Source organism: Prinia subflava, chromosome 17 (assembly GCF_021018805.1).
Source record: "Prinia subflava isolate CZ2003 ecotype Zambia chromosome 17, Cam_Psub_1.2, whole genome shotgun sequence".
NCBI lineage: Eukaryota > Metazoa > Chordata > Aves > Passeriformes > Cisticolidae > Prinia > Prinia subflava.
This window is the reverse complement of record NC_086263.1, coordinates 14,337,770-14,361,777: the sequence shown is the minus strand read 5'-3', so window position 1 is coordinate 14,361,777 and position 24,008 is coordinate 14,337,770. Positions and strand designations below refer to the sequence as shown.

The window sequence follows — 24,008 nt, the reverse complement described above, 5'->3', positions numbered from 1 at the left end:
GGCAGGGAACGTGTGAAGGCAGCATGTGACTGCAGGTGGGGCAGGGCGGAGGGATGAATCACTCTTTTCCTTTTCCTCTTTTCACTTCTTGCTGTTACCTGTCCGGCCCCGGCACTGCGCGCTGGCACAGCCCCGAGCCCGGAGCTGCCGGGGCGATGCGCAGGAGGCTGAGGCGGAGCGCTCGCTCCCCCCGGCTGCCCCGCTCCTCCAGGAACGAGAGCCACGGGCGGCACCCCGGCCGAGACACCCTGCTCTTCGCTGCCCTGCGTTAAGTCGCTTTTCTCTTTGTTTCTTTACCCACTTTTTTTTTTTTATTTATTTCATCCGGTGTTAGCGTCGCCTCGGGAGAGCGGAGGATGAGGAGAGAGCGGACCCGGGGGTGAAGGACCTTCCTGGTGGTGTTGGTACACCTGGGGCTGTCCGCCCCGCCACGCAGCCCCTGCTGCGGGAAACTCCGCGTTTTCCTTGCCTGGAGCCGGGAGCAAGGCAGAGACCGAACCCTCCTCCCCGGCAGGAAGAGCTCCGGCGTGGCAGGAGCCGCTGGAAAAGGGAGCGGTGCCTTTCCCAAGCTGCGCCTTGAGCCGCGGAGGGTGAAGCTAAGCGTGTGTTTAAAGGCTGGAGAATAATTAATTCCTATTTACTGCCGACATCCGGCGCTCTCTGGGGGCACAGAGCTCCCTCGGGAGAGGGGTCCGGCGTGCGGGGTCACCATGGCCTTCTCCCAGGTGCAGTGCTTGGACGACAGCCACGTCAACTGGAGGTCCAGCGAGTCCAAGCCCGAGTTCTTCTACAGCGAGGAGCAACGCCTGGCCCTGGAGGCGCTGGCCTCCCGTGGCCCCGACGCCTTCTATGAAGTCCTGAAGAGGGAGAACATCAGGGACTTCCTGTCCGAGCTGGAGCTGAAGAAGATCCTGGACACGCTGGAGACCTACGACCCCGGCTCCGAGTACATCCCGCGGCACGGCAGCAGCGCCGGCGGCAGCGAGGGCGACGGGAACAGCCAGGGGGACGAGCAGGACGTGGCCCCTTCCCTGGAGTACTGGCCCCAGCGCTCGGACCGCTCCATCCCGCAGCTGGACCTGGGCTGGCCCGAGACCATCGCGTACCGCGGTGTCACCAGGGCCACCGTGTACATGCAGCCGCCCATCGAGGGCCAGGCGCACATCAAGGAGGTGGTGAGGAAGATGATCTGCCAGGCTCAGAAGGTGAGGAGCGCCGCGGGGACGGGGCAGGATCGGCCCCAGGGTGCTGTGCTGGAGGTCCTGCCCAGCCGGGCAGTCCCTGGCCCGCGGGAAGCTCTGCCCGGGCAGAGGCAGCGGGGCCAGGCGGGCGGGTTTCTCCTTGCAGCCGATATTTGGGGATGGGGTTTTGCTGAGGATGCTGCCAGCCTGCTCCAGCACTCCTGGGAGCAGCACAGCCCTTCCCAACATCCCTACAGCAGGATTGTTCACCCCGGGGTCCCTGCCGGACTCTGGGGAAAACTGCTGGGGAGGAAAATGGGTTGAGCTGTTGTCCAGCTGTGAGCCCATGGTCCCAGCCACTCCACAGTCGTTATTCCCGGTGTGACAGCCCCTGACAGCGTGCAGGAACCTGGGATTATGGTCTGGCTTCAGGCCCTGGGCCTGCCAGCTGTCCAGTACTGACCCTGGGGTCATGGCCCGGCCTCAGTCCTCGTGTCCACCATCTGTCCAGTCTGTGACCCTGGGGCAAAGCAGTGAAAGTTTCTGGTCTGGCACGGACCCACACCAGGCCCCAGTTTGGCCTGGGATGGCTGCGGTGCCCCAGGCTGGCTCACCCTGGCTCTCAGAGGAGAAGGATGAGCTGCTGAGCGGGACAAGGCTGGGCACATGCTGAAGGGACTTGGGTTGAGACTTGTCCTCCCTGTGGCGTCAAACCAAGGAGCAGGGAGAGGGGATGCATGAGGCATCACCATGGGCAGGAGGGCCGGGGAAGGAGGGAGGTGCTGGCCTGTGCTGAAGGCCAGCAGAGGTGGGCAGATGTTGCTGGTGTTTCCCTGTGACCCAGTCCCAGCTGGGACGTGCAGGAGGGGTTGGTACCTGCTGGGTTCTTGGTGCTCTGAAGCTCTCTGAGTTCTGTGCATCCAGTACCGTGAGAGCTCCAAGGAAGGAGCTTCCCAACCCCGAGGATGTTCCAGCAGGGAAACAGGGAGAGCCTGCCAGGGTAGCTGGGAGCAGAGGGGACAGCCTGGGATGCGTCAGGTCCACCTGGCTGCTGCAGAGACAATGCTGGGGTTTGCAGATCCTGGTAGGAGAGAGGGAAACCTGTGACATGCGGCCAGCAGAGTCTCTTCAGACCAGCTCAGGCACAAACACAAATCTCTCAAAACATTCAAGGGAGCAGGGTCACGGGAATGGCTGCTGGGGGCTGCTGGCTGTCACCTCACAGAAGTCGAGGACACTTGTCCTCACCTGTGACACCTTCCCTGCCAAAGCCCTTTGCAGCGAGGGCGAAGGGAAGGGAGAGCTGATGTCCCGTGGGATGGAGGAGGATGGGAGAACAATCCCACAACAAATAATGTCTCATCTTCGGGTCTTTCCCGCTGCCTCTGACTCGGGCTTTGCCTACTCACCGCTTCCCACCTGCCCCACGCCAGCGGCTCCTCCTGAGTCACCCCACACCCTGCTCCTGCTGCCGGAGCTGAGTCAGGCACATCCCCTCCTCCCCTGGAGCCTCTCCAGGCCACGGTTGATGCTGCTGTGCTCATCACCGGCACCTTGATGCCCCCTGAGCAGGGCTGGGCTCTGCCTCCCCATCCAGACGGGCCCTGATTGTGGGATGAGCCACGGTGACACCACTGGTGACATGCAGGAGCCTGCTTGGAGCTTCTGGTGCCCCAGGAAATGTAGAGATGGGTGAGTGCTTCGTGCTGCAGGGGCTGGGGAGGGCAGGAGTTACAGGGGCTGCAGAGGGGTCTCTTCCATGGTCTCCCATATTTGAGGACAGGAGTCCCTGTGGCTGAGCCTGCTGTCACACACTGGAGCCCAGGTGACAACTTGTGGGTGCTCCCAAGGGTGGGGGACACTGAGCCTGCTGATTCCTGCCAGGGCTTCAGGTCTTCACAGCAGCTCAGAGGTGAAAGGGTTTGGCTGAGGAAGCTGAGAGTGGACAAAGGGACAGTCCTGCTGCCACCATCAGATGTCACATACACTGTCCACGTGCTCTGTCCTCCCTGGAGACATCCCTGCCGAATTGTCCCATCCCACCAGGCAGTAGAAGCGCTCTCCACCACGTGCAAAGGAGCACAGCCTTGGGAGAGGCTCCCAGTTCCCTGCCAGAGGATGACCCTTGCTCCAGACGTTGTCGCAGACGCTCGCTCTGCAACGCTCCCGGTGCCAGCCCCCAAACCCCGCCGAGCTGTCCCTGTCCCCTGGCCAGGAGAGCAAAGTCCTCTGGCGCTGGCCCAGGAGGGTTCAGAGCCCATGAGAGCACTGCTGGTGCTGGCAGGTCATGGATGAGGCAGCCCAGGGATGTGAGGCTGCCCTGAGGGTCGGAGGAGCCCTGGTGCTTGCAGGATGAGGCCAAACGCTCCCGAGTTCAGAGCCTCAAACCCAGGGAGGGAGATGCAAATGATCCCCTCCTCCTTCTGGGAAGGAATGGGAGAAAGGAGAGTCAGGATCCTGTGGCCACGTCCCTGCTCTCCCTGAAAATCCCATCTTTGTGGGCAACCAGCAGAGGTGGGGAGGGATGTGGGGCACCAGCAGCTTCGCCCTGGGACCTTCACCAGGTTGAGCCGTCTCTTCCTTGCTGTGGATCCCCTCAGGCTGCAAAGCTCACAGGAAAGACACCAGGAACAATTTCTTCATGGAAAGGGTGGTCAGGCACTGGAAGGGGCTGCCCAGGGCGGTTTGGAGTGCCCATCCTAGAGGTATCCAAGGAATTTGTGGATGTGGCACTCAGAGCTCTGGGCTGGTGATGGATCCAGGGTTGGACTTGACAATCCTGAATGTCTTTTCCAACCTTAGTGGTTCTGTGATGGAAGGGAGGAAGATCTCCCTCTTCCTCTCCTCTTGGCTGCTCCAGAAACTAGAGCATGAAAACATTGACCTTGGCCCAAAGCCACTGGAGAGAGCAGTGACTCCGACCTCCTCACTTCACTTGAGGTTCCACGTTGGGATTGTGGTGATGTAATTACCCTGAGCAACTTCCAGCGAAGGTTGGCAGGCCCTATTAATTACTGTTTACAAAACCTCCTGCCATTTCTGGATGAAAGGGTCGACAGGGAGAGCAATTATTAATGTTACTTGTCCCACCTCTCCTCCATCCCAACGCTCTTCCTCTAATTGTGCCTTGGTGCCTGCCTAATTTATTAAATGCCCACGTGGTGCACCCCAGAAGTCATTATCTGATGATTCACAGTGAGACAATAAAGAGCTGCAACTTCCTCTATAAAACATGATCCTGCAGTTTATGTGCTCATCAAAGCTGCTCCAAAAAATCCCAGCAGCATTTGGCAGTGTCCAGGGGGATGCAATGTTCACTGCTGCTCAGGGATTTGGGGATTTGGGACCCAGCACCTGCACATCTGCTGCAGCTGATGGATTCTGGCAGCTCCTGGGACCCTGGCAGGAAAAGCTTCACCTGCGTGGGCACTGGAGCCTCCAGCTGTAGATTTAGGGCTGATTTCCTCCTGCACCCTCCAGGAGAAGGCAGAGGGATGGCAAAGCTCCCTGGGATGACACAGCAGCAAAAGGGCTTCAGGAAAGGGAACGCCCCAGCACCAAGCACTGCCCTGGCAGAGGTGACAGGGACAAGGGACAAGCTCGCTCCTCACAGCCAGGTGGCACAGCCTGCTCCAGACCATCCCCAAGCTGGGCAGCAAAGAGCACGCAGGGTTTCACTGCTCCAGAGCAGACAGGCCTCCATCCTCTGCAGATTATTTGGGGTTTGGCATCTCAGGGCTCAGGCACAGGCGGCCCAGCAGCCGATTTCACCAGGCAGGGACCCGGGCAGGGACAGTCACCACGCGGGGAGCGCTGCCAGGTGCCAGTGCAGTGTTGGCACATCGGCGTGAGAGCCCGGTGACAAACCAGGGCCAAGCCTGTCCTGCAGGCAAGACGCGGTGGGGAGGGAGGCAGGAGCTGAGCAGGGACAGGATGCACCAGCTGAGCAGGAGGGATTGGGTTCAAAACCCAAAAGTGGGGGAGAGCTGGGCTCCCTTCCCATGCACGGCTGGCCAGCCTGGGCCACTGCCTGCCCGTGTGAGCAGGGACGGGGGACACTGCCCTGCCCACAGCCATGAAAACTCCCTCACCCCTTCAGAGCCACAGCTGTGAGCTCTGGGACTGCCGGGATCACAATGGGAAAATGTTCTTTTCCCTCCAAAACGAGGGTCAGTTCTATTCTCATCCCCATTTTACGAGTGCTCAGCTCTTCCTGGGGAAAACACAGCACACAGGCAAAGTGACATGAGCATGGAGCATCGGGGGCAGGAGAAAATCATCTGCCACCAAATCATCTGCCACCAAACCCTCGTCCTCAAGCCAGGCACACGCTGCCCCACCACAGGTGGCTCATGGAACCAGGGCTCGTGGAACACAGCTGAGCTCCTCCCCAGTTTCTTGCTGAACACGGCAAATCCAAGCCCAGAGCTCCCAGAGTAGCCTGGAACCCATCCCACTTTGCATCCATGCAAATCCAGCAGTTGGTTCCTGCCTCAGTTTCCCCAGCAGGACAAGGATGAGCACAATGAACGAGTGGGTGCACAAGGGAGTGAGGATTTAGCCTGTGACAGCAAAGCCTGGGGAGAGGCTCCTGGGAGAGGATAAATGAGAATTCAGTTAAAATAGAACAGCAAAACCATAAAGTGCCCCCTCACCTGGCTCGCTGGCACCTCCCAAAACACTCCTGCGTGGTCAGGGCTGGGGACACCAGGGTGGCATCAGGGACAGCAGGGCTGGGGCTCCCCACACAGCCTTGCTCTTCCCCCCATCGCCTGCAGAAAAGGAAGGGAAGAGCCAGCAGTGTCATTACAACCCTCTGCTTAATTAAAGCTCTCCATGTCCTGTGGCACAAAACTAATTAAAAGGCAGCTCAGTGCTTTGAGAGCTCTGTGGACTGGATGTGTCTGAGTGTGCAAGCACCCAGCACCATCCCCATCCCTTCCTGAGGGAGGGAGGAGCACCCTGGGGTCTCCCTGGTGCCCTCCCTGGCTCAGCCACGTGCCATGGCCAGCAGGGCCCTCCTGGAGGGGCAAGTGGCCAAGAGCACCCACCTGCCCCCAGCCCCTTCCAGGAACAGCCACAGGGATGGGAGCACTGGCAGGTTTCCAGGCACAGGACAATGACAAGCCAGCCCCCTCATGCCAAGGCTTTTCTCTGGGATGAGGGGAGGCAGAAATCCCTGTGGAGCTGCCCTGGGATGCTCAGCTCCAGCCCCTCTGCCTGCCAGCTGCCATGAGCTGCTGCCATCTCCAGGAAATCAAACCCCCGTGGGCACAGAGCCCAGGGGGCCAGGGCAGACATTCCAGTGAAATTCCCAGATCCATTTTCCTGTCAGCCCCGGCTGTGGCTGGGAGCAGCAAACGCCCTGGGTACAAAGGCTGCTCCAGCTTGTGAATATTGGTGACTCTGCCGTGTGACAAACACAGCTGTCACTGCTCAGGACCCTGGCGCTGCTGTCCTGGCTCTGCCCCTTCCACACAGCCTGGTTTTTATCAACCTTAACAATTCTGTGATCATTGTGCATCAAAGGTCTCCCCTTCTGATGCTCCCTGCAATGCAAAGGGACACCAATCTCCTCAGCCAGAAGCTGGCTCTGAATTTTGTGAAGCCTGGTAAAGGCAGCAAAGTTAAATTCATCCTCAGTGACTGGTTTTTCATCAGTAGATTATGCTGTGGATCATCACTGAAATGGTTGGGGTTGGAAAAAAACATCCAAAGACCATCAAGTCCAACAATTAACTCCGCACTGCCAGGGCCACCACTAAACCATGTCCCCAAGAGCCACATCTGCCTCTCTTGGAGATCAAACTTTCCACAGTGGCAGAGGAATGGGAGGACTTTCCCTCCTCAGACTGTCCGGAGCTCCCCCACCCCAAATTCCAGCCCTCTGCAGGGAGCCCTTTGCTTTGGCTCTCACAAATCAAGCACTGACTGTACCTTGGGCTGTCCCTGGCCACGCTACCCAGCCTCATCTCTCCCCTCTCCAGGTCATCGCCGTGGTCATGGACATGTTCACAGACGTGGACATCTTCAAGGACCTCCTGGACGCCGGCTTCAAGAGGAAAGTGGGAGTCTACATCATTTTGGATGAGACCAACGTGAAGCACTTCCTGCAGATGTGTGAGCGAGCCCACATGCACGCTGGACACCTGAAGGTAGGGATGAGCCGAGGGTCTGGAGCCGGGGAACCTCCTCCAAAGGCAGGGAGGTACTCAGGGTTACCAGCTCTGCTCCCTCCTCTCTTGGGCAATCACAACCCCCAGTGCTAGAGGAGTTTAGTCCATTTTTCCTGTAGCCAAAGCTGGAGGTGATGCCCAAATTCAGGAGCAGCAGGATGGAGGGGAAGGGGTGAGGGGCAGGGATGCGGAATTGCACCAGGCTAAGCCGGATGCAGAGAGGCACAGGAGGCTGCTGGTCCCAGCCAGTGCTGGGCTGGGACAGAGGAGTGGCTGGGGGTGGGCACAGGGCAAAGCTGCGAGCTCAGCTCCCCCTGGCAAGAGAGAGGGAGCAGCAGATGCTGTGCCAGGCCTGGATCCGTGCTGTCACCAGCTCCCTGCTGCTGCTGCTGCCCCGGGGGCAGGACCGGCAGCACCCCTGGCTCCAGGCTCTCCCGCAAGTCAGAGGCTGGAATTAAAAACTCGATTTTCCCCTTTTCCGGAGCCTCCGCCCCAGCACAGGGCCGGGAGCGGAGCAGGGAGGCTCCCACGCTGCCTGGGGCCCTGGCAGCTGCCAGGGATGCTCTCGGTGCTCTCGCTGTGCTGGGCAGTGCACGCTGGAGGGACTGAGCTGCCCACACGCCGTGTTCTCCGGCCGTGGATGCACATGGAGTCACTCCTGTGCACCTATCCCATGGAAAACCAGGGAAGGCAGAGCACAGGGGGAATGCCCATCAGTGCAGGGGTCGGTTGGATGGGGCTTGGAGCACCCTGGTCTGGTTTAAGGAGTCCCTGCCCATGGCAGGGGGTTGGAATCAGATTTAAGGTCCCTCCCAGCCCAAGTGATTCTGGGATTTCCCTTGCACATCCTTGTGTGAGCACGGGGTGCAGAGAAAACCACCTGTCACAGTGATGCAGAGGCAGAAGGAGGGACAGAGGAGAGCACTTGGGGTTATTTCAGCCTCAGGAGCAGCAGCCAGAGCAGGGACCCTCCCTCCAGCCACAGGACAGTGCCAGGCTCTGCCCTGGGCACAACACCACCAGCACCAGCTGCAAACACACCAGAGCAGCCCCACGGCCTCACGGGGGGCTTGCAGACCCCCCCAGGGCTGGGCCTCGCCTGTTGCTTGGCAGGAAGGTGATGTTGCTGCTCCTGACGTCAGCCGGCCGCTGCCAAATGCCCGCCGGCCAGGCCCGTGCCCGGGCAGGCTCCCCAGGTTTGCTGAGGGTGAGGGCAGCCCCCGGCCGAGCAGGAACACGCAGGAGCCACCCTCGCACCTGGCTGGCACTGGGGGGCTGAGCTCAGGGACCCCCAGCCTCCCCCTGCTGCCCTGCCTGGCTCCACCGCTGCTCCCGACAATTAAAGCAAACTCAGGCGAGATTTTACCTGCGCCCAAACTCCCTGGAGAGTCTGGGATCCCGCAGGCTGCTGCCGCTTCCAGACCAGAAAAGCCGGCGCTGACGCACTCCGGTGTTTTTCCTGCATTAGCAGCCCGGTGGCAGGACTGGAAAAGCAGGAGAGCATCTGCAGAGCTCGGCAAATGTCTAGAAGTCGGGATTTGCCACATGTTGCAGCCAGCTCGCTGGCACGGGATGCGGGAGGAGGTGAGGAAAGTAGGGCAGAGTCTGGGAGCCTCTTCTAGAGCCAGGAGATGTTAACGAAACGTGTCCCTCGTTATCTCAGCGCTCAGCAATCAGCTCCGGCTTGGGCGAGGCGGGCACTGCGTTGAGCAAGGGCTGCCTGGGGAGTGATTCACCCCCCGGCTCCTCGGCACGGATCAGAGAAGCAGATTTTACCCAACAGCAGTGACAGGACACGAGAAAAAGGGACCAGCACCGGGAGCGTCGCTCCCTGAGAAAAACCCAGAGCTGCTCCTTGAGTGTGGGCAGAGGATGGGCTTTGATGGGCAGAGGGTGAAGCCGTGGCTGTCACTGCTCTCTGAGCAGCCCCGTGTGTAGGGATAACACAGGGCAGGAATGGGAATTTGGGAATTTGGGAATTGCCACCCCAGCCTGCTCCCAGCCCCCTCAATGCAGCACGTTGACAGAAATGAGGATGCTCAGCACCACCACAGGCAAAAAGGAAAATGCTGTGAAAAACATGGAAATCACTAAAAAATCCCCCCGAACCTTCTCTGTTCAGTGTGTGGAACTGCCCTGGGAACACAGTCAGGAAAGCTGTTGCTTTCACATCATCTGCACTGAATTTCCCTGCCAGACGTGGGACTAGGGATGCACCTGGGCTGGTCGGGGTCTCCAGGGAGAGAGGAGAGCCCAGGGGAGCAGATGAGAAAGGCTGGAGGAGGGAAAGGCAAATATTTCTGATGCTTTTCTTTAAAAAGCGAAACAAAACACACAATAAAACAGCCATGGAGGGCATGACCCAGTGATGACACAGAGCCTTTTGCAACAGCATTACCAACATCCCAGCAGGAACAGGAGGAATGCAGGTGCTTTCTTAAGAAAATATTTTCTCCCCACCCAAAGGAGCCCATGTGCAGTGGGAGATGCTATCTGCTCTGCTGTGGAATGTGCCATGGAGACAGGAGCCAGACTGGGGATAAAAAAAAACCCCAAACATTTTCACAGAGCCAGGGCTGCCCCTGCATCACTGGGTTTCCTGGGAAGGACACTCAGTTCCACTCCAGGCACCTGCTCCCACGGCACCAGGTTTCGTTTCCCGAGGGTGAAAAGATGTTTCCCCACTGCCTGATATCCCACCAGCCCCTAAAAGCAGGGCTAGATGCCCAAATTGAGGAGCACAGCAAAGGGAGAGCACGGGGAAGGACAAACCCACTGCCAGCAGGTCCACATGGGCTGTCCTGGGGTCACCACCTCCCCCTGAAACCCCCTCAGATCTGCTGGGAGCAGGCGTGGAACCTCCTCTCCCATGTTGGCATTTGCATGGATTGCAGGAGCAGGGGAGTGCCTGGCAGCACCAGCACACAGCACTCACCCACGGACAGCAGCAGCAGCGAGCTCAGGAGATGGCAAACACAGCCTGGCACACGGGCAAAGCAGGAAACTCTCCAAGCTGAGCCCATGGCGTGGCCTTGGGAGGGTTGTTTTACCTCCCCATCGCTGTGGCCTCCTCTGAGCCGGCCGTGAAGGACGTTCCCACCCCTCAGAGGGGCTGGGGAGCATCCAGAGGGCGTTCCTGGAGGGGTGGGTGCTGCTCCCACGCCAGCTCTTCGCCCCTGCTCACCTCTCTGCCCTTGCTCTGCAGAACCTGCGCGTCCGCAGCACCGGAGGGACCGAGTTCTTCACCCGTTCGGCCACCAAGTTCAAGGGGGCTTTGGCCCAGAAGTTCATGTTCGTGGACGGGGATCGAGCCATGTGTGGCTCCTACAGGTAAAGCAGTGACATCTCCTCCTGGCCACCCCATGGAGGCGTTGGTCAAAGGGTCAGTGCAGACCCTGGGTCCAAGGCCTGAGAACCCCATGCCAGCCTTGCTCTCCTCCTCCTAAACATGGAGGTGATTTTCCAAAGAGATTTGGAGTGGGCCCAAGGGTTTCCCACTACTCCCTACACCACCAGGTCGAGGACACCCACCCTTCTTGGAGGTGGTGGGACACACCAAGTGCTGATGAGCACAAGGACCAAAGCACCGAACCACAGCCAGGCCGAGCTCTCACACCAACCTCAGCTTTTCCTACACAAAATATATTTCAGTGTTCGAAGGAAAACTTGCTTAGGTAGAAACGGACCAGCCCTGATCAGGTTTCAGGTCTAAAAGACAAATTTATAAACATGGAGCTGAAACAGTTCCTCCTTCCTGGCCATAGCAAATAACACATCCACTTATGAGTCCCTTTTCTTAGCCTACCCAGACTGAGATGGGGACAACACCAAAGTGAAAAACTGACCCACTACAAACACCTTTTATTTTTACTTCAAGTCCCACTGTGCTCAAGATTTCATCCCTTCACTCTAATTCAGGATGGGAGCTATTCCATCAATCCCATTATTATTATTATTAATGTTTACAGTGAGATCAGGTCCCTGCTGGCACCACCATCCCCCGGGAAGGCCAGGGCTGGGGAGAGGTGTTATTTACCAGTGAGTGCTCAGATTGTCTCCGATGCGTTTCTGTTCCAGCTTCACCTGGTCGGCGGCGAGGACAGACCGAAACGTCATCACGGTGCTGTCGGGGCAGGTGGTGGAGGCGTTTGACAAGCAGTTCCAGGAGCTCTACCTCATGTCCAAGGGGGTGAGCCTCAAGTCCATCTCCATGGGCGAAGAGCCCGAACCCGAGCCCGTGACGCTGCCCTCGGTGGTGCCGGTGACGCCCGCCAACGCCGTGGTGAAGAAGCTGATAAACCCCAAATATGCCCTGGTGAAGGCCAAGAGCGCCGACCAGATCAGCAAGACCTCATCCGAGAACCAGGACAAAACCCAGAAGGCTGACAACAAAGGCAAAGCACCTCCCGAGGGCCAGGGGGGCGACCGGCACGGTGACGGGCCCGACCTCTCCCTGCTCATCCACCCCGGCCTCCTGAACCTGGAGAAGGCCAACATGTTTGACTACCTGCCCACCTGGGTGGAGCCTGACCCCGAGCCCGGGAGCGAAGTCCTGGGCTACATCAACATCATCGACCCCAAGGTGAAGAACGCGAAGCTGTCGCAGATGAACCGCATCAAAGTCTGCGACGTCTCCCAGGCCAGCGCCCAGCACCGGCAGATGCTGAAGAACAGGGAGATGGAGGCCAGGAGGAACTCGGACCAGGAGCTGCCTCTGCTGTCCCCCAGCCACAGACAGACCCCACAGCCCCCCATGGAAGCTCCTGCAGCCCCCACAGCCAGCCCCACCGAAGGCGTCGGCTGGACACCGAGGCAAGTGGGGGCGTTTGCCTCTTCACCATTGGGCCACCATTCGAAGCCACAGGAGGAGGCATTGGAGGATGTCAGGCCTCCAGTTCCAAAGCCAAGGACTGTCCCCGTTGGTGGCCTCATGACCAAAGTCGTTGCAAGCGGTGACAGTGGCACTGCCCTGGAGGGGGACACACGGCCACCGCCGGCCGACCACGTGGGCGTGAGGCAGGAGGAGAAACCCAGCCGAGCTCCCGTGGACATCTGCCACGTCCAGCCAGGGGCAGCTCCACAGGAGGACAAAGGGCCTCCCTGCACCCACAACGGGCTGGCACAAGAGGAGGAGGAGGAGGAGGAGGAGTTCATCACCCTCAGTGACCAGGACAGCTACTCCAGCAGCTCTGCTGACCACAGCTACCGCCGCTCCAACGCCTCCTCCATCTCGGACGAGTACTTTGAGGTGAGGGATCGCTACGGGCCCCTCCGGAGAACCAACTCGGACGTCACCCACAACGGGGAGATCCTGCCCATGCAGAGGAAGCTCAGTGACCCTCACATCACCCGGGGCACCTTCATCAGCCCCCTGGGCAGCCTCCCCTCCCTGAAGCACCTGCGCCTGGAGGATGTGACGAGGAGGAGGAGCAACGCCATGGAGATCAGGCCCATGCTGCCCCGCATCATCCTGGATGGCAACAGCTCCTACCCCAGCAGTGCCGCCCAGGTAGGACCTTCTGCTGTGACCTTAGGTTTCTCCACCCTACAAAGGTTTGCAAACCTGGAGGTGACCCTGTCAGTTTGACCGAGGTGTGGTGTCATCCTGAGTTTTGGTGTCATCCTGACCTTTGGTGTTGCCCTAGATGCTGAGATCACACTTCCCACTCAGGACAATCACACCCTGCACGTGGTCACGGTCACCCAAGAGGTGACCAAAGACGTGGTGGCTGTGCCACAGCTCTTGGTGTCCAGCAATGGGGATGGCTGTTAAAGAGAAGGGCTTTGGTAATTAAAGATCATCCCACAGCACTGGGCTGGGGATAGCTGTACAGATGTGCTCCAGATGTGCTGGGACTCGCTGAGCTCCATCCCCAGCCCATCAGCAGTGGCCTCACAGCCAGACTGTTTGTGCAGGCGTGTCCTTCTCAGCTTGTTTTCCAGGGCAATTAGCATCAAAGGGAAAGCGCTCGGACACATAATTAGGGAGAGAAAGACAGCGGAGAAACAGGGACAGCAACCTCTGTGGGCGAGTGCCACAGTCAGCAGCTTTGTGGCCGACCCACGAGTGACGCCAGACCTTGTCACCGCACAGGGCCAGGCCCTGCTGCAGCTCCACGGGCAGCCTGCCAGAATCCCACTGAGGTCACAGCAGCATCCCAGCCAGGGCTGGTGACACTGTGACCCCCACATTTCCACCCAAGCCACATTTCCACTCCTGCACCCCTGCCAAGCATTCTGGCTTCTCGAGGCTCCCCACCCACTGTTTTTGGGGCATTCAAACCCCCAGGGCTAAAGCAGCAGCTGAAATCACTGAAACTGCCTGAGGTTACCCCAGCTGAGCATCTAATCTGTATTTACAGGGAATTAAATTTACTATCCCAGAGTCCACTTGCTTCTCCCTTCCCAGGCAGGGACAGGGAGCTCAGAGCTTTAATCCTTGCACATCAAATACCCCCAAGCCCTGCAGGGCAAGGAGCATCGAGCTCTTTGATGCTCTGTGACCCAGGTCCCAGGTGCCACCTTGCTGGGGACAGCTGGGTACGCCGGTGTTCCTGCAGTAACTTGTTCTGGCCCTTTGATGAGAGGCAGACAATTAGCACAGCGTCAGCGTTAGGAAAGCCAGCACTCAATGGAGAGGTGCAGGGAAGAGTTTCTCCCATGTGTAAAAATTGAAACAACCCTTGATTAACTCTTGAAATCTGGCAGAAATCACTATCAGTTCTCCCAAATTTTTTTTTCTGGGTACACATTTTTTAGGTGCTGACCCATTGCCCAGCATAGCCCAAAACACAGGTGGAGGCTCACTCAGGGCAAACATCCTGTTCTCCATGTCATGGAAACCAACTGCTCTCCCAATTTCTCTCTGGAAATCACCTTCCCTAAACACACAACCCCATCACACCTGGGTCCTCTCCTGTCCCTCTCCCACCTTCAGAGCCCCCAGGTCTGTGCAGAGCAGAGGTTTCCAGCCAAGCCCCCCTCAGTCACAGGGAAAATCCCCACCCCAGCAGTTCCACAGCCACATGGGGGGCCCTTACCTGGGTACAGGACCCTGCTGACCATCCCTGGTGTGATGGTGAGGAACAGGGGCAGCATCTGCAGGCAGCTGGCCGGGATGGAGCCAGCCTTGGCATGGATCAGGTTTTTAGCAGAGAGTGACCGCTGGACAATGACCTGTGGAGAGCCAGGCAGGAGAGCTGAGCAGCACCAATACCTCTTCCACATCAGCCTTTTCCTTGCCAAACTTCCATCCCAAATGCTGGAGCCACTGGGCATCAGGCCCAAATGCAGTGTAGACATCACCCAGCCCACAGAGGGGTTTCTCTCCAGACCAGTAACGGGCTGGGGTTACACCATAGCACCAAAAAATCCCAGTGCAACCACAGCAGCACATCCTCCAGCCAGGAGCAACCTTTCCCCACCACCATCCCACCCCTCTTGGCCCTTCTATCCAACCTCCTTCCCAAAGAGTGCCCACAATGACATGGAAACCGAGTCCAGCCTCCTCCTCCACAGCTGCACTCAAACCATCACACCTCAAAGCTCTGGCCAAGCCGTGTCCGTCCTCAGCACAGCCACCCCCGGGGCTTTGAGGCAATCCCTCTTAACCAGGCAACATCTGAGGAACTGCTGATTTCAAAGAGCTCAGGGTCTCTCCAAAGGCTGCCAGGGAAGTGCTCAGCACCCAGCAGGATTCAGGCTCTCCTGAGCAAGCACTGCCTCGTTCTGCTGGTGGGCAGGAGGGACAGGCTGCTGTCCCCAGCAAGGTGGCACCTGGGACCTGGGTCACAGAGCATCAAAGAGCTCGATGCTCCTTGCCCTGCAGGGCTTGGGGGTATTTGATGTGCAAGGATTAAAGCTCTGAGCTCCCTGTCCCTGCCTGGGAAGGGAGAAGCAAGTGGACTCTGGGATAGTAAATTTAATTCTCTGGTTCCTGGGGTGGGATACCTGGGAAAGCCAAGGTTTAACTTCTTCCCAAGAGCCACAGGAGCCTTCAGCCAGCTCGGGCACATGATGAGCTCAGAGGGAGAAAAGCAAAATCATCCTCAATCCTTCTCACCTGGAGCCATCTCAGACCTTAACACTGATTTTAAGCACCTAATTAAATCAATCTCGGACTACCTAAGCTAAACTGCTTTAACACAACCCTCCTGGTCAACGCAGGAGGTGTCAGCTCCAGGGCTGGGGAGGCCTTTGGGACACTGGGAGTGCCTGACACGCTGAGGGTCACAGCAGAGGCAGGGCAGGGTGGCACAGCCAGCCCTGCAGCCTGCTGGCCCCAGCTCCTCCTGCCATCAGCACCTCGGCTCAGCAGATCCCACCTGCCCTGGTGCCTGTGCACAGGTGCAGGCACACCCAAAGGGGAGATAAACATCTGGTGACCACAGCCATGTGTGAGAGCCTTACCCAGTCAGAATTCAGGTTAATGGTGCTCTGACCCAAACGTGTGTCCCAACCCAGCTCATGAGAGCCGCCCCCACAGCGGTGTTGCAGCTCCCTGCTGTCTCCTGATGCCACCTCCCCTCCCTGCCCTCCTTCCTTTCATCTGATCCTGGCAGTCACCTAATCCCCAGGCTGGCTCTGGGTGACTGAGTGCGCTCCATGAGGGCTGGGGTGATTAAAGTGGGTGTTCATGAGGGAAGGTGTTGAGATGCCTTGTCCTGGATTTCCAGGCAGGAGGGACTTGGCTCGGGACAGCCTCCAGGCTGCCAGGGCTGCTTGGGAAGTGGCTGCTGGGAGTGTTGGAGTGTTTGGTACCAGCATCAGCAACCAGACAAGCACCCATGGTCAACACTTGAGGCAGCTCTGAGATGCCACTGAATGTGGGCAAGCGACCAAAGGACAGAGGGATGTGTCCATGAGGACACCAGGCAGGTGACGAGGTGTCCTTGCAGGGAGCAGCACCCTTCCAGCAGCCACAGCTCACCCCTGTCTCTGCTCTTTCCCCAACAGGGCACGCACATCTTCCGCTACCGGCCCAGGGCCCCGGCAGGCAGAGAGCCGGGCAAGGAGCCCTCCTGCTCCCCCACGCACGAGAAGCCCCTCGGGGCCACCAAGCACAGAGGGGAGGCAGCAGAACCCAAAAAGACCATTGCAGGCAGCCAGCCCTACTGGCACAGCAAAGCCTTCAGCCCCAGCAAGCCCACGGCAGCCGGGCAGCTGCCCCCCAGCAAGCCCAGAGCGTCGGGCAAAGGCTTCAGCTCCGTGCCCGAGGGCCAGAAGCCGGCCGAGGAGATGAGGACACCGCTGGGCATCCCGCTCTCCAAACTGTCCCAGTCCAAGCACCTCAAGAACAAGGTTGTGGGGGCCCAGGGGGCTCCTGCGGACTCCAAAAAGCAGCCCCCCGAGAGCACGGGCCAGAAGGAGCAGTAGGGGCTGGTGGAGCCCGGGCTCCTCGGGGCAGGGGGTTCTTGTTTACATTTGCCTGGTCGGTGCACCAGTACCACCAGTGATGGACAGCCCAGATCATCCCTGTCCAGGGCAGATCTCCAGAGCGGCTCTCGGAAGAGGCGCGGGGCATCCGCCCTGGGCAGGGGGCAGGAGGTGTGGGGAACAATCCTGGACGGCTCAGCCTTTGAAGAGGCCTCTCCCAGGCTGGGGTAACCTCCACCCTCGTTAAAAGCTGGAAAGCATCTTTGGGGGATAGAGTGGTTAGAGTGGAGCCAAACCCAGCGGTCTGTGGGATCAGCTGGCAAATCCCAGCCAGATCCCTAACCCAGAGTGCTGCCTGGAAAGGGGGAATCGTCCCTGGTGGTGTTTTCTTCTGGTTATTTAAGAGACTCTTCTGTTACCATTTTGCACAGCAGGTCCCACTGCAGTCTGCCCTCCCTTCAGAGGGTGACCCGTGTCCTGGCACAGAGACTCCTCAAGGGACCCACCTCTTTTAACCTTGTACTGTAAAAAAGCAACCTGTTCATTAAAGCTCCCTGGTCCCACAGCAGGAGAACCTCGCCTAAGACTATTAAAATGCAAGACTGGGTAGCCTTGGACTCAATAAACTGCTGCTCAAGGTGCCTTGGCACAAATGTCCAGCCAAATATTTTCTACCCCCTCACCGAGCATTTCCCCAGCACCTCCATGTGCTCCCATCCCCAAACCTCCAGCAACCAGTAAAAGAAAAATAAGAAAAGAAGCCCCCTTTTCACTGCATTATTTCCTAGGAAATGGGACCCAGGGTCTGAGGCTGAGCCCTGACAAGGAATGTGTGCCATGAACAAGCCCTTGCAAGCGAGCCCCGAGCCCTTGGCAGCTGCCCCGTGCTCCTCCTGCAGCGCTGCCAACCAGCCCCGGGCTCTGCCCTGGCTCCCCACTGCCTCCCTGCTCCTGGGGGGCACGGGATGAACCCTCCTTGCAGCTCTCCTGGTACCTCCAGCAGGAGAATTTTGGAGCCAGAGGCATCATTTTCTGGAGGGAGGGATGGGAGGCACCCACCCCACTCCCCCCACGCTGCAGCCTGGGGAGATGAGCAGGGAGGGGCATTGGCACCCCCAAAGCCACGGCAGCTGCTGGGGCTTGGGACAGGAGAGGAGCTCCAGAGGCCCCACAGAGGGAAGAGACAAAGCAAGACCCATGAGCATCCCTTGGTGGATCCCCACAGCTGGTCCTGCTGTCCCCTTTCCATCCCATGGTCAGTCGCTCACTCTGTCCCCTCCAGGGCAGCAGGAGGAGGTGGGAATGTGCTCCTGAGCAGCCTCCCTCCCACAGGCTCTAGAACAAGTGCAAACCCCTCAGACATCAGGCACTGGGAATCACCACGAGTCCAGCTTGAGCATATCCCAGTTTCCAAGCATTCACCCTCTCCTGCCTGAGAACAGCTCTCCCTGCAGCCCTCCCATTCCCATGGCCAACCTGCAGGGCTCCCCTCATCCCAGATCACCCAGCTGGGAGCTGGCAAAGGGGCATCACCCACCACCACCCCCCTCCAGTCCATGTTTCCCAGGGAGTCAGCATTTGGGAACTCCTCCTGCTCTTGTGCAAGAAGCCCTGGCCCTGCTCCAGCGCTTGGTTTATCCGGGCGCCGGCTACTCCCAAGCTTTGCATGGGCGTTGGGCACCAACAAAGGCTCTCCAGAGGCAGAGGCCGAGTGCTGAAAGCAGAGATTTGTGCCTGGGGGTGCGGACCTGCTCCCTTCCCAAAGGTGTTCGGCAGCAAGTCACGGCAGCCACGCCTGCCGAGGAGGAAGAGCAGGGAAAGACCCTGCAGGCAGCAGGAGCTGGGCTGGCAGAAGCTGGGATGCAGCCCGTGGGCTCTGCTGGGATAAAATCCCCGTGGTGAAGGGCAGGTGGGGGGTGGGATGGCCCAGGCTGTCTCATCTGAGATGCCCGAGATGGGCAGAGGCATCACCAAGGTCTCTGTTCAGCAAAGGGATTTTAAACTGCCAGAGGGCAGGGTTAGATGGGATATTGGGAAGGAATTGTTCCCTGTGAGGGGAGGAGGCCCTGGCACAGGGTGCCCAGAGGAGCTGTGGCTGCCCCTGGATCCCTGGCAGTGTCCAAGGCCAGCTTGGACAGGGCTTGGAGCAGTCTGGGATGGTGGAAGGTGTCCCTGCCGATGGCAGGGAGTGGAACAAGATGGGATTTAAGCTCCTTTACAACCCAGTCCATTCTGGGATTCTACTGAGTGTCCTTTCTTAGCTGAGCCTGACGGGAGCTGGAGCAAACTCAGCTCCCTTGGGGCACACCCTCCCCCAGGTCCTGAGGTCTCCTGAGACCTGAGGAAAAACCTGTGCAACCAGGAGTGTCCTGTGGCTCCCCTGAATGGCTCCCTGTGCCAACCCCCCTCACCTCCCTGCAAACACCCTGCCACGTTCGCAGGCAGCAAAGCCAAAACAAACCGGGCTCTGCAGCTCCCCGAGGGGATTTTCCAGGCTGTGCCTACCTGCCCTCCTCCTCTGGCTCCCCTGCACAGCTGCACCTGGCAGAGACAGCCCTCAGAGAGCCCCACGGCCAAGGAGAGCTCCAAACAAGCCTTCCCAACATCCAGGCGCTGTCTAAGGCACAGGCTGCGGCCGCTGCTCCGTCCTGCCCCGACAGGCAAAGCCCTCCTCTGCCTGCAGCAGCTCTGTGCTGCTGCTGGGGTAGTTAAATGCCATTGTCCCTTCTCCAGAAAGTCTCTGTCCTCTCTTCTGACTTTTGTAAACACGCCTTGCTGCGTCCTGGGCTCTGCTTTGGCACAGGGGAGCAGCCACAGCACCAGGCTGGGGCTGCTCCCACTCCACTGCTCTGGGTCAGAGCCTTTCCTGCCTGCACAGCCTCCCCCGGGAGATGGTGGAAATAATCTCAGGAGAGCCTCTAGAAATCATCCTCTGTAGTTAAACACCTGCCTTTGAAGCTGGGACCTGCCTTTTTGCTTCCTGCTCCTCAGGGCCAAGAGCCCCGATGGCAGAGCCAGGCTGATGAAAGCTCCCGGCCTCCCAAGGATGCTCGGAGGCTGAAAGAGGGGAGACACAGCAGTGCTGGGGGTTCAGGAAGGGCTGGTGATGAGCCACCCTCGCTCCAACCCGGAGCAGGGCACCACATCCACATCCCACCCCTGCAACAGCGCCCTGTTCCAGCAGCGCCTTCTCCAGGCACGTCCCTGGGCTCTGGGATCCTGTGTGGAGACCCCACCAGAACTCCCGGAGCAGAACTGGGAATTCTGCCTTGCTGCCAAACCCTGGATCAGTCTCAGAGTGAGATGCAAACCTGTGGGGCAGTGGTGTCCTCAGGAATGTCACCAGGGCAGGGGACAGCCCCAGGGGGATGTTCCGTGGCATCTGCCCTGCTGGAAGGGCACACAGGGGCTGAGGGGACACAGAGGGGACACCTTTATTAAGGTGATTGCTGCAAACCGGGGTCCTGCTGGGCATCTTGGCCACCAGAATGAACATTTATTTCCGAGACCCTACTGGGGGAAGGGGGTCCCTCTGAACGGATCTGTGCTGTGCCAGCTCTTACCTTTCCCTGCCAGCACCACGGCCCCCAGGACCATGACCAGTGTCTGCAGTGTGGGTGACAGCTGCCAGCCCTCTGCATGGGCACAGTGCTGGAAGCACGGCTGGATTTGGGCTTGGAGGTCAGAAAATCCCAATAAAATTGCCAAGCTTGCAGGGCCATGCCTGTCACCAGCCTCGTCCTGCTGGTGTGGGAGCTGCAGTGGGAAGTGGAACAGCTCCTGGGTGGGTCTGCTGCCAAGGGGGGACTGCAGCCTCAGAGATGGGAGCAGCCCAGAGCCACAGGGGCTGCAGCCTCACCAGGGGCTTGGAAGGGGAGCCAAGGGATGGCTGGAAAGGAAGGATGCAGCCCCACACCATCAGGAGGACACCAGCCAGCCCCAGATCACATCCAGGACATTGATCTCACCTTCATCCCACCTCTCCCTAAATCCAGTCTCCCCTTCCCGCACCCCTCCCAGCCCTACAGTTTTATTTTTCCAGCACCTGATGCCTAGCAGGGTCCCCTTTGGCCACTCAGAGCTTGTCCCTTTCCACCCCAGACTCTCCCTCCAGACCTACTGCAAAGCCCAGCCAGAACCCATCACTCAGCACACCAACAGAAGCACTAAAAAGCAGCAGAATTTTAAAAAGTGGGTCAAAAATTGAACCAGCAGTCACTAAATCACATCCAGGGAAGTCAGGGCTGCTCCACCCCCAGCCTGGATTTGGAGGGATGTTCCCGGGATCAGGGCGAGGCAATGATCACACCTGGCTGAGCTCACACCGAGGTGCCTCACAACACAACAGGCCTTGTGGGCAGGAAAAACCCCAGATGGGATTTGCCTGAAACCAAAGCCTTGCAAAATCCACCGTGTTATGGATACATCTTGAACTGTTTCCCGTTTGGATGGCCAGGATGAGATAGGGAGGGAGGATCCACTGCTGGGTGTCTGCATGGCACTGCCAGGGGAGGGAATGTCCCAGCCAAAGCTATAACCCAAGGTTCTGTAGGACTTAACAGCACAAATTTTCTACACTTGTTTTCATCCAAGATGATTTCAATAATTCTCAAAAGTTAAAAATCCACATTGTTTTAATAGGTTTGTAAGAGAAAAATTAGTTCTGGATGGAATATAACAAGTTACTTCGCATCTACCAAGCTCAGAGCACAGAAATGGCAGTGAGAGAACAGCAAGTTACTATTTGTTGTGATTGTAACCCAAAGGGCTGGCAGGGGTGCATTGTCCCACGAGCTGAGAGTGGGGCTGGGAGCCAGGAACCCACAATTTCCAACTCCAGTTCCAAGCCCTCATCACCTCCAGATCACAGAACCACCATATGGGTTGACCCTGCACAAAAACCGATCCCACGAGAGGGAAGCGGAGCCAAGAAATATTCCTAAAACTTTGGGGAGGGCAGGCCAGCCTGGAGGGCAGGGCCAGAGGGAGGGAAAGGAGCCAGGCTCTCAGGTTGTAGATTCCACAACAATAATCCTGTAAGAGGAGAAGCCCAGATCATGGCTGGTACAAATAGGTACACACACGGGAAAGTGCTTAAGCAGTGGAGGGGGAGGAGTTATTACAAATAGAAAGGTGTCATGACAAAGGAGAGGTCGTGAGTCATCAGCTGCTCCAGAAAGCCGATCAGACCCTGGCTGGATGGGGCAGGGACACAAACTCCACTGATACAACCCCCTAAAAACCCTCCAGGAGCAAAAATAACAATAATCAAATAAAAGCAGAAGGGTGAGTAGGGGGTGTGTTTCAATGAAAGAAGAAAACTGGAGGCCAGCAGATGCTGAGCAATCCACCTGCAATGGTGCAGAGCATCAGGACAGGTAAAGGGGGCAGGGAAAGGGCCCAGCCTGGGCAGAGCTGCACAAAGAGGGCGAGCACAGATCTCTGTGTGGAAAAGGAAACACGGGAAACAGGGGACAGGTAACACCCACCACCCAAGGGCTGCTGCAGGAGTGACACAGCAGGGAAACAGCCACCTCTGTGAGGACAGTGAGGACATGGAGACCTGGAATGGTTTGGGCTGGAAAGGGCCTTCAGGACCATCTCATTCACCCCCTGCCATGGCAGGGACACCTGGCACTGTCCCAGGCTGCTCCAAGCCCCGTCCAGCCTGGCCTGGGACACTTCCAGGGATGGGGCAGGCACAGCTCCTCTGGGAATCTGTGCCAGGGCCTCCCCAACCTCACAGGGAAGGATTTTTTTCCTTGTATGCAATCTAAATCTCTCCTCTTTTATATAAAAGCATTCCTCCTTTCCCTATCATTATCTGCCCATATAAAGAGTGGGTCTCCCTCTTTTTTTAAGCCATTTAAATACTGGAAAGCTGCATTCAGGTCTCCATGGAGCTTTATCTGGAACCCTATGGCACACACCAGGACAATCCTGAGCCCCAGGGTCCCAGGGGTGGCTGTGTCACCTCCCCCAGCCCACAGGGAGCAGAGCAGGCAGCCCCAGCTGTCACTGCACCCACTTGGGGTGGTCACAGCCTTGGGGAAAGGAGATACAAAGCAGAGACTCAGAGCTGGGACATCTCCTTCAGCAAAAGCTGTGACACCATGGGAGGGCAGGACCAGGCACAGTGACAGTGACAGTGTCACCACCACATCTCCACCCACAGCTGAGCTCAGCCATCCCCAGCATCTTCACAAAAACCTTGTTTAGGGAAGGGAATGAGGCCAGAAGGGGCAGGAAGAGGCAAGAAGAGCTGACTCCACACCCTGGCCCCGAGCTGTGCCGGGTTCCCACAGCCAAGACAGCGGCTCTGATTTGACATCTCCTCACACACCTCCCAGCAACTCTCCCCCAGCAGCAGGGCTGTCTTGCCCTGTCATGTGGGAGCAGCCTCTCGGGATTAGGAAGGTGCTGGGCAGGGGTTGTTTCCCCTGTCACCCCTCCTGGCCCCAGCTCTGCCCTCCTCCTGCTCATTCCCACACGGAGCTGAGGATCAACATCAGGCAGTGCAGAGGGGCCATGCAGGATCGTGGAATGGAAGAGCAGAGGTGGGAGCTGCCCAGGAGGGCTCCACCAGCCCCAAAACCCACGAGGGGAGCACACATCCAGCTTCAGCACAACACAAAAGCCGTTCCCCAGCAGCTGAGCCCACAGAATCAGACACAACCTCAGCTAAATCCAACCAAACCAGCCAGAAGAGCACTTACACCATGAGGATCCTAATTCAGGGCCTCTTCCATGGCATCTGGACCAGGCTTGACACCACAGCCATGCCTGGCATTCCCAAGGGAGGTACTGCGTGTCCTCAGCTGCACTTGGGATTGGCCCTGTGTCTGGGAGAGCCCTTGGTGACACCAGGAAGGAATTCAGCCCTGGAATGACCTCCTGAAGAGGAACCAACTCATGGACAACCACGCCATGACCTCCAGCAGTGGCTCCTCAAATATTTTCCCACTACAAATGCACCCCAACCACAGCTCGATACCCCTGAGCAGCCCTACAGGAGGACAACTGGAGCCCTCACCCAGCACAAGGTTCAGGGACAAGGCAGAAAAGCCCCAGCCAAGGCCCTCAGCCACCTCCTCCCAACACTGCCTGAAGTGGGAACCCAAAACAGTCTAAGCCTTCCCAGCACAGTGCCAGCCAAGCATCCTTGGTGTCTTCCAGAGCCCTCAGAGGGATCCATCACTTGTCACATCAGCACCGCCCACCCAGGATGTTTTCTCCCCCCTGATTTTCTCCCCCTTCCCCACAGCCCAGCTGGAAG

The 24,008-nt window shown here is 58.4% G+C and overlaps 1 protein-coding gene and 1 long non-coding RNA gene across 2 annotated transcripts; one reads left to right on the top strand and one right to left on the bottom strand.

Annotated features, from left to right (window-relative positions):
* The first annotated feature begins 79 nt into the window (after window positions 1–79).
* On the top strand, window positions 80–17,462 carry FAM83G (family with sequence similarity 83 member G). Its single transcript, XM_063414342.1, has 5 exons — window positions 80–1,205; window positions 7,169–7,336; window positions 10,563–10,687; window positions 11,435–12,866; window positions 16,313–17,462. Exons 1-5 carry the CDS (start codon window positions 711–713, stop codon window positions 16,730–16,732), a joined length of 2,640 nt encoding a protein of 879 aa, XP_063270412.1. The 5' UTR covers window positions 80–710; the 3' UTR covers window positions 16,733–17,462.
* On the bottom strand, window positions 1,266–7,238 carry LOC134559517 (uncharacterized). The gene is made up of 3 exons (XR_010082525.1): window positions 7,119–7,238; window positions 5,837–5,953; window positions 1,266–2,262 (listed from the first exon to the last, which is right to left on the bottom strand). It is a non-coding gene; the product is annotated as an uncharacterized LOC134559517 (long non-coding RNA).
* Window positions 17,463–24,008: the final 6,546 nt, after the last annotated feature.

Bases quoted from the DNA above. Each gene is read 5' to 3' on its own strand.
- FAM83G (XM_063414342.1), top strand. From the start codon at position 711: ATGGCCTTCTCCCAGGTGCAGTGCTTGGACGACAGCCACGTCAACTGG. The intron at 7,337-10,562 runs GTAGGGATGAGC...CTTGCTCTGCAG, and splicing joins TGCACGCTGGACACCTGAAG to AACCTGCGCGTCCGCAGCAC. The intron at 10,688-11,434 runs GTAAAGCAGTGA...TTTCTGTTCCAG, and splicing joins GCCATGTGTGGCTCCTACAG to CTTCACCTGGTCGGCGGCGA.